Source organism: Corvus moneduloides, chromosome 3 (assembly GCF_009650955.1).
Source record: "Corvus moneduloides isolate bCorMon1 chromosome 3, bCorMon1.pri, whole genome shotgun sequence".
Lineage (NCBI taxonomy): Eukaryota > Metazoa > Chordata > Aves > Passeriformes > Corvidae > Corvus > Corvus moneduloides.
In genome coordinates this window covers 112240302-112254908 of record NC_045478.1, presented here as the reverse complement: position 1 = coordinate 112254908, position 14607 = coordinate 112240302, and the positions used below count along the sequence as shown (strand labels likewise).

Genomic DNA, 14607 nt, shown 5'->3' with positions numbered 1-14607 from the left:
TTTCTAGTTAGACTTGTTGGATTACAATTTTTATTCAACAGCAGCGAGCCGAGCTTCCCTCAGCTAGACCCTGACTGGAGAGTTCCCCTTGCTCTAAGGCGCTGCACGGGGCCAGAGGCTCCCCAGAGCATCCTCACCAGCCCCAGGTATCTCCCTGCCGCACCACCCTCCACCCACTCTGCCGAGCTTTTCCCCTTCACAGCAAAATTGGGTGGGAAAAAAAAATCCCTTCAAAACAGCCTACCTATGGGCACATAAACCCCTTCTTAAAAGTTCGTGCCTTCCTTCAAGCCTGCCCCCCCTGTCACGACACTACCCGATAGCCTTTGGCAGAGAGGAGAAAATATTTCAGATACTGCCCACACTGCAATGCAATGCACCTTCATGTTGGTGATCTATAAAATAACTCCCAGCTGACAGTGCCAGTGATAACAGCAAAGCAGCTGAGGAAACTCCTGTCTGCTTGGCTGCACCTTGCTTGAACAAAAGGAAACCTCCAGAGTCAGGAGCAGATCACTCCTAACACTGTATTTACGTAGCTGATCATAAAGAAGAAATAACTTGGGGGGTTTAACCAGGGATTGTGTGTGTGCTTGAGGTCCCCTCTCTCACAGGCAAAGCGCTGCTACCCCTCGGTTCAGAGCAAACAAACGGACCGCAAAAACCCCACCGTTTCACCCAACTCGAATAAAAGCCAAATCTCAGTCACTACCATCATCCAGGAGCTTAATTTAGATCTGGGCACCTCCTGCATTAGCCCCAAACGCTCCCATGAAAAAGGCAAGGATCCCAGTCTGCGCCCAGCAGAAGGAGGAGGGAAGGGAGAGGGGACAGCCAGCTCTCCCCACTCAGCTCACCCGCATTTCCCACCCGACTGCAGCCGACATTAAAGGTCTGAACCATCCCAAACAAAATGTGGACAACCGTCACAGCCTTGCGAGGCTTTGCTGGCTTGGCTTTGGCTTTGACTATATTTATTTTTTAAAGAGAGGGCTTGAAAACTTGAAAGATCAAGGAAAAAAATTTAAAACCTGAATCCCATTTTATTTTCTCCCTTTTTTTTTTCTATTAAGTAAAATAAAATGGGCGCTTTTGCAGCAGGCAGGCGTGCACAAAGCAATGTTCACTCAAGTCTAAAAGCGTTCGGCCAAGGAAAACTGACAAGACGGACTAATGAACCGTAGAGACGGGAAGAAAATAGCCAGTATTTGCTAGATTTCAAACCCTCTCTGTCTTCTCCGGACCACCTATCTTGGATTTTATTATTGTTTTGGTCAACGACTCCAGCCCTTCCTTCCCTAAGCTACCAAGAAGCCAGTGATTTCACAGATACCACTTCTATTATTGGAAAGGGTAAATAAAATAAAGACAAAAATTAAAAGCGACAAGAAACAGGTCGAGTTTGCAGGCGATGCTTTTACAAGCTCATCTCGCCAGGTCGAATCTGGGAGCAAGCCTTAATGAAGCAATAATAGCCACATTATTCAAAAATTTTCATTTCGATGGAAATTTATCTAAAAGGGACTTAATCATATGCAAATAATAAAAGGAGGCGTAGTGACCCAGCAAGCGATCTGCATACAAATTTTAGCGTGTGCGACGTTGGCGAGATCATACCTGATCCGTTAGATTTGCTGATCTTGTTATGTCTTCACTGTCCGATTTTGATCCGCCCTCTCTATCGTCTATGACCAAATCGATAGGCATTTTTCCTTTCAAACAGCTAATATACCGGTGGCAGAAATTGTCACATAATTCGTGTACCTACATTATGACAGAGGTTAAAAAAAAAAAGAAAAAAGAAAAAAAGAAAAAAAGAAAAAAAGAAAAAAGAGAGGGGGGAAAAAGGAAGAAAATATAATCAGGAATACATAAGTAAAATTGACAAGTGCAACCAGTCTCCCCCCTTTGCCCCTGTGACATCAAAAGTCCTAAATAGGGGAAACACTCTGCAATTATCCCCCTGAGACCCCTAGACGCATCCAGAATTAGGAATAACTTTCTTTTCTTGCAAAATAGAGATATCCCAGAAAATTGACAGTGACAAGATGATTCACAGGCTACAACATATTCAACACCCGTGTTAAATTCATCTGCTCCTGGAGCTGTGGCCATTAGAGAGGTGACCTGCATGGGTGACATTTAAGGTAAACTATTTAATTTCATCCAGTTATTCCATCATAAACCCTTTCCAAAGGGGTATGAGGACAGAAAAAAGGATTTAAAAAAAAAATCCCAATGCACTGGGCTGAAATACATTATAGGCATCCATGCCCTGAAATCCCCAGTTGCTCTGATAAGACTTGTACCTGAGCAGCCTTTATTAATGGACAGATTTTAACACATTTCGGTAGAGCGAGAACAACCTGACAGTTATGGTTAGATAAAGTGACTGAGGCTCACGAGAAACTTTTCAACTATTTAAAAACCTCTCAAAAAGTTTATTTTTAGGAGAAAGGGAATTCTCTTCTAGGCCAGCTATCAATGACACGTAAAAAATCCTCAGGAAACCCAGAGCGCACTCCCAATTTAACATGAGCTCGGATGACACCGCCTGCTTAGAAATTAGCATTCTCCCTCCTAAGATTTCTAAAATAGACAACAAAAAAATCCTGAGTTTAGGCTGCAATCTCTTTCTTCTGCTCAGAGGTGTACAGTATTCCCAGGAACAAGAGACAGACAGAACGATCAACTCTGCTTTGTCTCTGCAAAATGTTACAGGACAATCCGCGCCCTGAGCCTGACCTGCAGATGGCTCTTAAAAAAAAAAAAAAAAATTCCCCCTTCTAACTAACTGCAACCAAAGTCTCTTCCTCACCAACACCAAGGAAAAACAATATCTATTTTTTTTTTTAATCACAATTTCAGGGGCTTGACTGAACTACCATTTCGAGTCTCATCTGCGGCACCACAGAACTGCAACTATTTATACAAAGCCAGCAAAGTATTACAATGAACACAAGGCCTGGGCGTTCGAGAGCTCGGTTTTAGAGGCTGAAATTGTAATTAAACTGCGAAGAGAAATGGACGCCAAGATTGGTCTTGACACTAATTACCAGAAAGAAAGACATTTATGCAAATTTACCAGAAGCCTGAACTTCAGCAGTACTGAAACGGAGGAGGAAGAAAGGCGGGGGGGGGGAGGTAGAGAGAGAGGGAGAGAGAGGGGGAGAGAGAGAGAGAGAGAGACAAAAATTACCTTCTCTAATTCCAACAGATGAAACCTTAATACTTGTATGGCTTGAATCATCTGCAATGACACAAACAACATGAGCATTAATCTCATTCCTGGATTTGGGGATATTTCCCACAGCCACCCCGGCCGCACTTTGTAGCTTGACTTTTCTCTAGTAGTAAATAAAAAGTTGTTTTGATTTATGGCAATAACACTAAAACTTAATAGCGGTGGCTTTGTGCGCTGTTTAACGAGAAGCGATCTAGAGTTAACAAAAAAAATCCCTATTGCAACGAAGCAACTGAATTATACGGATCATAAACATTTCTTAAAAAAAAAAACAACCCTCTAAACACCATCACTGGCTCCTCGCTTTGTGAAAGCAGGAGCAGGACTCCTACAGCGGAGGCAAAATATTTATCCTTAACGGGGGAAGGAAAGAAAGAGAAAAACGACCTCATTTTCAGTGAATTTGCCACTGGTGCATCTCCAGCCATTGTAATCCTCTGTGTTTCCCATCGAGCTGCTTAAAAGGTGCGTGGAGGGGCTGGTTACAGCGGGGATAAATCCACGCTCCTCTTGGGCAGGCGAGCTCACCATCAAGCCTGCCAGCTCCTCTTTGGATGGGGTTTTCCTTTATGTATATCCTTATGGGATTTTTTACTTCCAAGCAATTACCACACCATATTTACTTGTAAATATAAAAATCATCATCGTAACAATTATAATTCTAAAAAATCCACGTGAGAAATTTTCAATTTAGCACCACCAAACCACCTCTCCAGATGACACAGAAGTTTAAAAAAAATAATAAATAAATGGGAAGGGAAGGGAAGGTGGGGGTGGGGAGAGGAAGAAGTGTTAACTCTTACCAAGTTATCCAGTTCAGGATTAGAGGAAAAGAGGGGTTTCTCTGCTCGGATCTAAATGTAAGAAAGGGAAGGAAAGGGGGAAAAAATAATAATAAAAATGATTTGAAATATGGAAGCAGAAAAAGCAGACGTTATTATTTCTTGCTTCATTACACTGTCGGGCCCATTATGTAACCTTCCGTGCAAAGCCCTGACTGCTGGATTTAGTACATCAGCCAAACACTTGAGCAAGTGAATCAAATACACTTAAAAATACCTATGGAGCTTCCCCGGCAGAGCCCGTCCTGGCTCCCGGAGCCGCGCAGCGAAACTCCCGGCCGGGCACAGACCGCTCCACTTTATCCATTTTTTAAGGGGGGTAGTAAATGCCGAGATTTCCTGATTTTTTTCCGTGTTTTGTTTTGGTTGGGGTTTTGGGGATTTTTTTTGTTTTGGTTTTTTTTGCCTCTTTCAGTAAGAGACGGGGGAGGGGGAAACGCGCATCTTTATCTCAACAGAGACTTGTTTTTCTCGATACGATTTTTTTTCCCTCTTTTTTTTTCTTCTACTGTTTTCAACCCGGTTTTGCTGACCTGTTTGGCGAACACTGCTATGTCTTCATTGAAAGACTCAGAGGAGCAAACATCGCCTCCCGCTACCCCGGGCTCCCTGGGTGTGCATGTAGCTAATTCACATTTCTCAAAAATCAGTGCTAAAAGAGGGAACAGGGGGTGTCTGAAAGAAAATACAACAGTCACACACACAGAGGGGGGGAAAATATCATAACGAAACAAAAAAAAAACCAAACACAACAATAGTTAGTCCCACAGCAGCGTGCATAGGGAAGGGGGTACCCACAGAGGGGGCTCCGGCACCACCCGCCGCCTCCCGCAGCGTCCCGGCCCCTTCCCACAGCCGGCCGGCAGCCCGGCATCTCCCTGGCCTTTCGGCACTGTCTGGCCGCAGATATTGTTAATACAACCTTAGGACAAGCCAAGAATAAAACCCAACCCGGTTCCAGCAGCCATTTTGAATTAACTTTCCTTGTCTTTAGGAAAAAAAAATGAAAAAATTAAAATCCCTGGACAGACACTTCTGCCTCTCATGCTTTTAATTCCCGTTTTCTGCTGGAGGACTTGCTGGGAGTGAAAGGGGAAAAAAACAAACCCAAACCAACAGAAAAACAGAAAAAGAAACAATCCCCATCCAAATGGAAAAAAGAAAAAAAAAAGAAAAAGCCCTTAAACCCACTCAACACAGCTCCGACCCACTGGCAGGCGCTGGCCAAGCCGGGCTGCCTCCCTACGGCCTGCCCGGCCCTCCACCCCCCGGGGTTCCGCAGCCGCCGACCCGCGGGGGGAACCAGGTGCTCCTGGGCACTCCCAGCTTGGAAAGCCTCCCTGGGAGAAAGGCAGCGTGTGCATCTGGTTCCTTCGCCCGTTTAATAATTTAAATAAATAAATAAGCGTGGGCGCACACGCACGTATATATATGTATATTTATAACAGGGAGTTCTTTTTTTTTTTTTTCCTTCCCAGGGCTTGATACTCTTTTTTTCCCTTCTGGGTACCGTACACCACCGAGTTTTAACCAACCGTTCAGATTTCTGACAAACCGATAAAGAAACCGAACTCCATGAATTTTGTTTTCCTCCCCCTTCTCCTCACTGTCCCGAGAGTGATTTTTAAAGGCTCTTAAACTTCCCTTCAAACTCCAGCTGGGCAGATACATTTTAAAAGCATCTGCGCTCAATGTAACCCCGTCAGCTCCCATCGCAATGGCCTAGAAACTGCTTTACAAGTTGCCACACTGAGAAACATTCAATGCTGTCAGATAAAAGGTTTTTAAAAAAAAGAAAATTTAAAAATTTAAAGACTTGAAAGAAGCAGCTCTTGAGTTCTCTCCTTCATAGCACAAGGAAAGACGAACAAGGTGGAAAGTTGGGCAAAGCTCTCCAAACTCGCCCTGCTCCAAAACTCCCTGCAGAGATTTACCACCCGGCGCAGGCTGTGCCCTGGGAATATTATTCTCCTCTTCCTCCCGCGGTGATGCCTGCCACCCCTCCAGCAAGCTCCTTTTTACCCGAGCCCACGCGGCTCCCCGTGCCAGGGGTACCCCAACCCTCTCCCCCCCCCCGCCTCCTAAAACAGTAACGACACAGAATTAAGAACGCGGCCCTTTTCCGCGCAGCGCTCCCCATCCCGCCCTTCCCCTCCCCGCGCAGCCCACACTGCCCCCCGCTCCATCCCGCGCAGGTTGCCCGGAGCCCTGCGCGGCACCTACCCGTAGATGGCATCTTTATCTCTCTTGAGGGCGTCGTTGACGGAGGCGCCCATGGCGGGGGGCATGGCGTTGGCGTGGGCGGCGTGCGGGTACTGGTGCGAGTGGAGCGGCGGCCCGTGGTTCAGGTGGTGGACGGGCTGCATGGGGCGGGCGCCGTGGGGGTCCCCGTACATGGTGGTGGGGATGCCCACCCCCTCCATGCCGCCGTAGTGGGGCAGCTCGTCGTACTGCGGGGCAGAGAGAGCAGAGAGGCGTCAGGGGGAGGCGGGGGCAGCGCCCCCGGCAGCAGCTCCGCTCCCCTGTCCCCCCCCGGGGACGCGCCGCGATCCCCCCAGAGCGCGCCCGGGTTCCGCGGCGCCGGCCCTGGGGAGGGAAAGCCGCCCCGGGCCGGGAGCAGAGGGGCTGGGCTGCTGCGGCCCGAAGCCCTCCGAGTCTGGGGCGGAGGAGAAATAACAACAACAACAACAACAATAAAATAAATAAAAGTGAAAAAAACCCAATCCCCATCCCCAAAGTTCCCAGCCCCCCCCCCCCCCCCCCCCCCCAATCCCGTGAAGGGAAGCGGTTCCCTGAGTCCAAATTTCCCTCCGCTTAACTTTTTCCCGCTGATAAGAAGTCAGGTACCTCACCCAGCGAGGATGCAAAAACTTCAGCAGCGGTAAAAAAAAAAAAACCAGAACAAAACCAAAAACCAGAAGAAGCGATTTGCGGATTTCCAGCAATTCCACGCGAACGCAACTTTTAAAGCCGAAAAGCTGGAAACGTTCGCCCGGGCTCTCGGGATTTTGGGAATGCCTCTTTTTTTTTCTTTCTTTTTTTTTTTTTTTTTTAAGTGTTTTCTTTGTTAAAGATTAAGGAGCGAAAGCTACCGCGGTTCCCAGGCAGCGGGGGAAACGGCCACTTTTCATCTATTAAAAGCGAAGGTGTGAATAAACACTTTTAAAGATCCCTGACACTTGCTTGGACCGAAAGAGTAAAAGGCAAGTTGTCAGCAGAGGAACTTTCTTTCCCAACCAGCTCTCGGACGGCGGCAGGCAAATTAGGCAACAAAACATCTTTTCAGGACTTTTCTCCTTCCCCAAATCCCTGTTCACCCGGCTACAGCTGATTTATTTTTTTTCTCAAAACTTCAATTTAGGATGTAGTTAGAAGGAAAAAAAAAAAAAAGAGATCGCAATCAAAATAGAAACAACAATACAAATAGCAGTGAATGCTGCTACCCTCCAATTCAAATTAAAGTCACTTTCTTTCTAAAGGAGTGGGGGGGGTTGCCCACTGCACTGCACCTTTTGGGACAGAATATATATAAAAAAAAGGGGTGAGAAAAAAGGAGGTAAAAGAAGAAAAAAAAAGTTGTGCTTACTCCCAACCAGAACTTATCTTCTGAAAGTGAAGCGGTATATCATCACTAACACAGCAAAATGCTCAGAGACATGCACACATTCAAATATTTCAAGCACTGGTGATTTTAAAAAAGACATTGGTAGGACTAGAGCTACAAAACCAACAAATACAGAGGCTCGGACATATTCACTTACATGCCTGCATGTCATTAATGTATAGAAAGCTTGCCTCTTCCCTGAGAGCTCCGGGATGGGGAGTAAAAGAATCAAGAAAATAGCAATATACACAGGTTTTAAGCCTGCAAGTACAACTGATAAATCCTTCCGCTACAGGACACCGCTTTGTGCCCCTACTCCAAAAAGGAGAAAAAAAAAAAGAAAAAAAAAAAAAAAAAAAGAAACTTTTTTCGCAGCGTCTCTGTCAGCCACGTTTCAATATTATTTCACATTTGAAATCCATTTTTTTTTAATCATACGTACCCTTTGCGCCATCGGCCTGCTTGCTCCCTTCCTACTTCAACTTCTAATATATCCTCTTTAAGGCCAGTGTGAAAAGAAAGAAACGCGAAGTTCCCCCCCCCTCACCCCCCAAAAAAAGGCAAAAATCCCTTAGCGTCTCCAGCAATGGAAGCAATCGAGTAAAATCTTCGGCTTGCTGGATCTCAGCGAAGCGATACGGTAACTCAGCATTAAAAAAGGAGAAAAAAAAATTAGAAGAAAAAAAATCAGCTCTCCCTCCTTCCTTCCTTCTTTTTTCTTTCTTTCTTCCCTCTCTCCCTGTCTCTCTCTCTTACTCTCCCCCTCTCGTTTCCAAGACAGCAGCGGGGCGAAAGCAAATATCCTTTCCCCAAATCAGTTTTTTTTTCTCTTTTTTTTTTTTTTTTTTTAAAGTGCCCCTCAAACCCAACTACCAAGTCTCATGGCTTTTTGCCACTCCGGCTGTCAATCACAGGCGAGGTTGTCAAGGTGGTGAATGACTGATGATGATCCGCTGCGTGTGCTCCCACCGCGCAGGACACCGCGAATGTTAATTTTCGAGTGCGCTCACCCAAAAAAAAAAAAAAAAAAAAAAAAAAAAAAAAAAAAAAAAATTTAGAAAAAAGAAAAAAAATTTAAAAATCGAGGGAGGAGGAGAAGGAGGGGGAAAAATTAAAAATTAAAAAGGCTCGCTAACGCGCCGGCTCTCCTTTTATTATGGTTATTATGATGATGATGATGATGATGGGGGGCTTTTTTTTTTCGCTCCTCCTCGGATCGCTCCTAATTCCTCGCCGGCGCCGGCTCGCTCTGCCCCTGCGCGGCCGCCGGGCGAGGCTGGCGGAGGCGGGCCGGGCGCGGGTGCCGTGCGGGGCGGGCGCGGGAGGAAGGGCAGCGGGGCGGGATGGCGGGGGGGGAAGGCGGGGGGAGGCGCTGCCGCCGCCGCCGCCGCGGTCCGAGCGCTGCCGTCCGTCCGCCGCCGCCGCCGCCGCTCCGCCCGAGCGCAGCGCAGCGCCGGGCTGGAGCAGACTGCGGGAACCCGGAAGTAGTGGTGGCCATAACAGGTCGCGTCTTACACAATGCGCTGGGCGGCAGCAACTCCGCCACCGGCGCAGGGGGGCGCGCCGCCCGCCCCGCGCCCGCGCAGCGCCGCGGGTTGGACACACCGCCCCCTCCCGGCCCTGCCCTCCGCGCCCCCCCGCGCGCACGCGGACGGCGTGTCCGCCCCCCCCCGGCGGCCCCGGGGACGCTCCCGTCGCCTTTGTCTGACGGCACCGCCGCCCCGCGCAGCTCCCGCGCAGAGCCCCGGGGTCGCGCCGCCGCCCGCCCCTCGCTCCGCCGCCCGCCTCGCCGGGCGCCCCCCCCCCCTCCCCGGCGGCTCCCCCCGCGGCCGCCGGCCGAGTGAGCTCACCCGGCCCCCGGCCGCCGCCGCCGCGCCGCCGTCGACCAATCAGCGCCGCGCCGCCCCGCGCCGCGCCCCCATTGGTCCGGGCGGGAAGCGGGGCTCGGACCGGCGCGCCGGCGGGGGGGCGCCCCCCCAGCCCCGTCCATCCCTATTCCCGTCCCCATCCTTATTCCCATCCTCATCCCCATCCCTATCCCTATCCCTAACCCCTCCGCCGAGCTCCGCGGGCGCCCTGTCCTGCGCGGGGCGATCTCCCAGCCGGTGCCTCCATCCGCCGAGCCGGGGGTCCGCTCCCTTGCGTTCAAAAGCACAGCCATCCCTCCCCGCAGCCCCGCCGGTCCCCGCCGGTCTGGGAGCGGAGAACTCGCCGTGCCCCTTCTTCCCCTACCTGCGGGCCGGGCTGCGCCGAGCCCCGAACGGGCGCTTGCGGGGACGGCTTCCCCGGCACTATCGCATCTTCCGCCCGGGCAGCGGGGAGGGAGAAGGAGGACCCCCGGTACAGCGGTCCCGACTGAGCTGCTGGAGGGAACGGGGGAGTGACGGGGGGTTCCTCCGGTAAAACCCCCGGGGCAGAGGGGACGCTGCTCCCCTCTGCCGGACGCCCAGGGGCGGCGGGCAGCGGCTCGGCCCCCGCCGCCACGTCTCAAACTTCGGGGAAACCCGTTTCGATCCCCAACCCCCCCTCCCCCCCCGTCCCCTTTCCGCTAGGACCGACTTTTTATCCCGGCGAGAGAAATCCAGACCTCTCAGGTAAGAGCCGCTTTCATGCACTGATCCCCACCCACCCACTCGGCTACCCACGGGCTACGCGCGTGGGGTTCATTCCCCCGGTGATTTCCCCGAGGCACGGCGCTCGGTAACGATTCCCCACCGCAGCGGTCCCTTGCAGGGGGTTGCTGTGACCCAACTCCCAGGGACGTGTTTCCTCCTCTTCCCATCCTCTTTTCCTTCCCCCACCCCCCCCACCCTGAAAAAAAAAAAAAAAGGAAAAAAAACCCCAAAAGACTCCTTTTCAGCGTCTCCACAAGGCCTTTATGAGCTTAATTCAGCGCAACCCAGCCCGAAACACTTTTACAATGTAATTACAGCCCTACAAATTGTTTGCCCAAACCTCATCCTGGATAAGGATTTTACAATTAGCAAACAGTTATTACTCTTAGGGCTGGCTGTGAGGAACTGCTCAGCTCGCCGCTCCGCCCGCGAGAGGCCGGCCAGAAAAAAGAAAGAAAGAAAGAAAACTTAAAAAAAAAAAAAAAAAGAAAAGAAAAAAAAAAAAAAAGAGGGCTAATCCGGACAGCAATCGATCATCTATTAAACGGGAAAAAATAAACGGCCAAATCCGCGCTATCCCGGTAAACTCCTGCCGCGGCGGATGCGCTGCGCTGCATCTCGCCCAGCCGCCTTTTTAGGAAAGCCGCTCTGTTTTGGGGTTTTTTTGTTGGTTTGTTTTTTTTTTCCTCCAAAAACTTGCTGTTTTGCGGGAATCTATTTAAGCTTGTCCATCGCCTGGTGGAAAGGGTGAGGGGCGGGGGAATATAGGGATAGGAGAAAAACAATACGGAAAGAGCAAGGGGGTCTGGTGGGTGCGGCGGGCCGGGCAGCGGCCTCGCTGCGGAGCGCTGCGCGCCTCTACGCGCTGCTGCGCGGCCCCCTCAGACCGCGGCTGGGCCTTTGGCGAAGGGATCCACAGAGCTGAGGCAAAAAAAAGGCGTCTGGGGAGCAAGGAAGCCTCCTCCACAAGGTGGAATCTGGGTCCATTTGCTTATCGGATAATAAATGAGGCTTTTAATCAGGCTGAATTTCCCAGCTTAAGGAAAGAATTAGTCATACCTAGGAACAATCAAATGGTTTCTAGCTGGCTTCCCTGCCGCCTTCCTAGCAGGGATTTGGGAGGGGGGGCCGGGCGAACGGGGGCAGAATTAGCATCCAAGTGTGCTTTTTCACCATTAATACTGAAATTTGAAAACTGAAATAGGAACAACCAGAAGAGCGAAACAAACAAGAAACTGCAGAAGAAAGCATTGGAAAGGCGACCGGGAGATAACCCAGGAATGCTTCAGATAAGGAAGGGAGGGGGAACGATACGTGCGGAGATACCCGAAAAATCAGAGCCTGATGGAACGGCTGAAGGAGGGACGGGGGTGGGGGGGAAACCCGCACTTGTTTAGAGCCTATTAAAGGTCAGATCGGGGTGGGGGGGTGGGGTGCGGGCGATGATAAAAGGAGTTCAAGTGCGAGGGATTTAAGCGCGCAGATGAAGCGCAGCGCCAGGATTTGGGGAGTTTGTTTGCTGGCTCCCGATGCAGAAAACAAAAGAGCGGCGGGTCCGTCCGGAGAGTCAGCCCGAGGTCAGCCGGGGCTGCCCCGCGCTCACCGCCGGCACAGCTCGGGCCCTGGGTGCCGCGGCCACCCGGCGTCCCGGGAGTCCGCGGGGGCCGGGGAACGGGAGCGGAGGCTGCCCGCTCCCCCCACGGCCGGCCCTGGCGCTTGCAGAAGTTATGGAGGGGTTTGATTAATTAAATGGAGGGCTTCATAAAATATTTCCTAATAAAATTTACGGTTGTCTTAAAAGTTTCTAAACTGCGCTATAATTTTTTTTTTTCTCATAAATAAAATTAACTGGGAAATGAGTTACTGGCCGGGATTTTCGAGACTTCAACGGTGACAGCAGTGCCGGCGGCGGGAGTGAAGGCACCCGCACACAAAAGGAGTCTTTCAGGGACAAAAGTTGAAACGGCTGCCAGGTTTTCCCCGCGGTGGCACCTCGGGGTAGCCCGGGCAAGGCAGCGCAGAGCCGACCTGAGCCCTGTCCTTCCTATTTCACACTACAAATAGAAATTTCAGCCTAAAATCCGTAGACTAACGCCTGAACCGGCAACACCATCGTGTTGGGGTTGTTGAGGGGTTTTTTTTCTTACACGATATAGGTTCTACAAGTTCGTTTGCTTTAATTTGGAAACGCTGCTCCGTGCTGGGGTTCGCGACGGTCCCTGCCTTTAGCCCATCTGCCCCCGGGCACTTCTGTATTCCCTGCCTATGCCAAACGCTTTATTTCCTGTCGATATTCCTAGACTTCTCGTTGAATTAAATAATAATAATAACAGTAAAAGAAATTGCTGGATAAAACTGTGGTTGCTTAGTTCCAAAAAAAAGGAAAAAAAGAAAAGCCGCTGGGCTGTTCTGCATCCCAAGGATTGAGTTGTTGTGCCGTCTACTGGGAGACGGGAAAACTACAGCCAGAAACGCTTCCAAATTTCCTGCAAGAGAAAAGTTCAGTTTTCGGCAATTTGGAGGGGTCGGAGACGCCCAATTGCTCAGAAAAAAAAAAAAAAAAAGAAAGAAAAAAAAAAGAAAAAAAAGCGACCCCAGACGGAAAAGCTGTAGAGACACTTATTTTTTCCTTCGGCTACACCTGTATAATTGTATAAAAACTCCACTTTTTGGTGTTTAGGGTTTTACTGACTGCAGAGCGTGGAGCAATGATACGGTAAAGATGGTTTGAGTTTACCTGTGCGGGGCAGTTGGACATTAGCTAGACATGTAGGAAAGAGGAATTTTCTTTTTTTTTTTTTTTAAAGGGTGTAAATATTTGCGAATGGTTTAAAAACGTTTCCCCTGCCACCAGCGGGCTGCAGCCTGTGGGCAGAGGGAGATCCCAACCCGGGCAGCTCCCACCCCGATGATGCTCTCGGAGGGCAGCGGAGGCAATCACTTTGATGCCACTCCTTGGTGGAGCAGCAGGAGGGGAGTTTACGCCGGCCCAGCGTTAGTCTCGGTTTAGAGGAAGCAATGACGTTGCTGTTTTAAGCTCCCGAACCTTTGCCCGTGCCCGAGCCGCGGGTGCTCCCAGGCAGATGCAGCCTAGCTGGGTAATTCCCCTCTCCCTGCCACTTGCTTCTCCGGTCCCGTGGCGCCTGGAATGCTTTCCTCAAAAATACAAAGCGCAAGAAGAGATTTTTTAAAAAGAGGGGGAAAAAGTGGGTTTTTGTTAAAAAAAACCCAAAACCCCAAACTTCTAACAAAACTCTTGACTTTTACGAGGCGAGAGCCGCAGAAGGGCTGTGAAATGCAAAGCCTCTGTCGTATTTACAGACAGCGGCAGCAGCCGACTGGACACGCAGATAAAAATCTAGTGGTCTACGTGAACTCCAAGGAGTGTTTTAAAGCAAAGATCTCTAAGCGCCTATTCTCAGTCACACATATGCCCGCACGTAGCCTAAAAAGCCGGAGACACCCACGTAGCTGAACAATAGTGGGGATTTCTTTTAACAGGTTAAATGAAGGTACAAACAAACCCTCCTGCCACTTGTAGCAGACCAGCTCCGACAGCTCTTTGCCTTCAGAGCCACTTGCCAGAGTTCAACAGAGGGTGAAATTAGTCTAAAATATTCGATACTTTTTCTTTTATTCTGGAGACTTGTCCCACTTCTGCTGGGCTAAATTCATCTCCCAGTTCATCTCTGCGGGTAAAATTGCTGTCTTTGAAGGAAACAACAACCTGCCTGATCTTTTAATTTTTATTTTATTTTATTTTTATCATGAAGGTATTACAAATACTTTCCTCAGTGTACATAAAGCAGAAATTAAATGATTGCGTGTCCCTAGTGTCGAAGGCCACTCTTCTGAAAAGTTGAACGAAGTGTTTTACCCTTTCAAATGAGTCTGAAAATACTTGCAACATTGTACAAGAAGCAAATTAGAGAGTAACAAAATAAAAGCTCAATGTGAAGTGACAGAGAATTGAATATTGGTGTCTGACAGTACCTAGGCTGAACTAGAGCAAAGCGGAGTTTTGTCAGAGCTTTTCGATTTGATATTTCCCTCCAAACTAATTTTCACTATTGCTCCATTCCTGTTACCTAAGTCCATCTGCAGCTTGGCTAATGAGCCCATTACAGCATTATTTCGGCGTGCCTCTGATGCCGATCGCGGAGGATGAGCATTCATCAGAGCGGGGATCTGGGACTATTCAGCCCGGTGGGATGGGAAGGAACCCGGGGCTCTCTGCAGGCTCGGAACTCTCTGAGGGGGCTTCCCGCAAACAATATCATCTAGAAAAAATCGGGTGCAAAC

At 49.7% G+C, this 14607-nt stretch overlaps 1 protein-coding gene and 2 long non-coding RNA genes across 7 annotated transcripts in view; 1 reads left to right on the top strand and 2 right to left on the bottom strand.

The window, feature by feature from the left end:
- The window catches only part of MEIS1 (Meis homeobox 1), a 107998-nt gene extending 99002 nt beyond the window's left edge, over positions 1–8996 (bottom strand). The window contains exons 1-6 of one of the 5 annotated variants that reach the window (XM_032103573.1): positions 8133–8996; positions 6310–6536; positions 4620–4761; positions 4048–4098; positions 3200–3250; positions 1618–1764 (exon numbers count right to left, since the gene is read on the bottom strand). In XM_032103573.1, the coding sequence (XP_031959464.1) occupies positions 1618–1764; positions 3200–3250; positions 4048–4098; positions 4620–4761; positions 6310–6536; positions 8133–8144 (630 nt within the window). In that variant the 5' untranslated portion in view covers positions 8145–8996. Of the gene's footprint in view, positions 1–1617; positions 1765–3199; positions 3251–4047; positions 4099–4619; positions 4762–6309; positions 6537–7847; positions 8094–8132 lie in introns of those variants that run through there. The other 4 variants (XM_032103574.1, XM_032103577.1, XM_032103572.1 and 1 more) reach the window with 4 other exon arrangements.
- Positions 8997–9625: 629 nt separating this feature from the next.
- On the top strand, positions 9626–12660 carry LOC116441543. The gene is made up of 2 exons (XR_004239125.1): positions 9626–10284; positions 11510–12660. It is a non-coding gene; the product is annotated as an uncharacterized LOC116441543 (long non-coding RNA).
- Positions 12661–14037: 1377 nt separating this feature from the next.
- LOC116441545 overlaps positions 14038–14607 on the bottom strand; it is a 101385-nt gene continuing 100815 nt past the window's right edge. The window contains exon 3 of the long non-coding RNA XR_004239128.1: positions 14038–14585. This is a non-coding gene — a long non-coding RNA (uncharacterized LOC116441545). The remainder of the gene's footprint in view (positions 14586–14607) is intronic.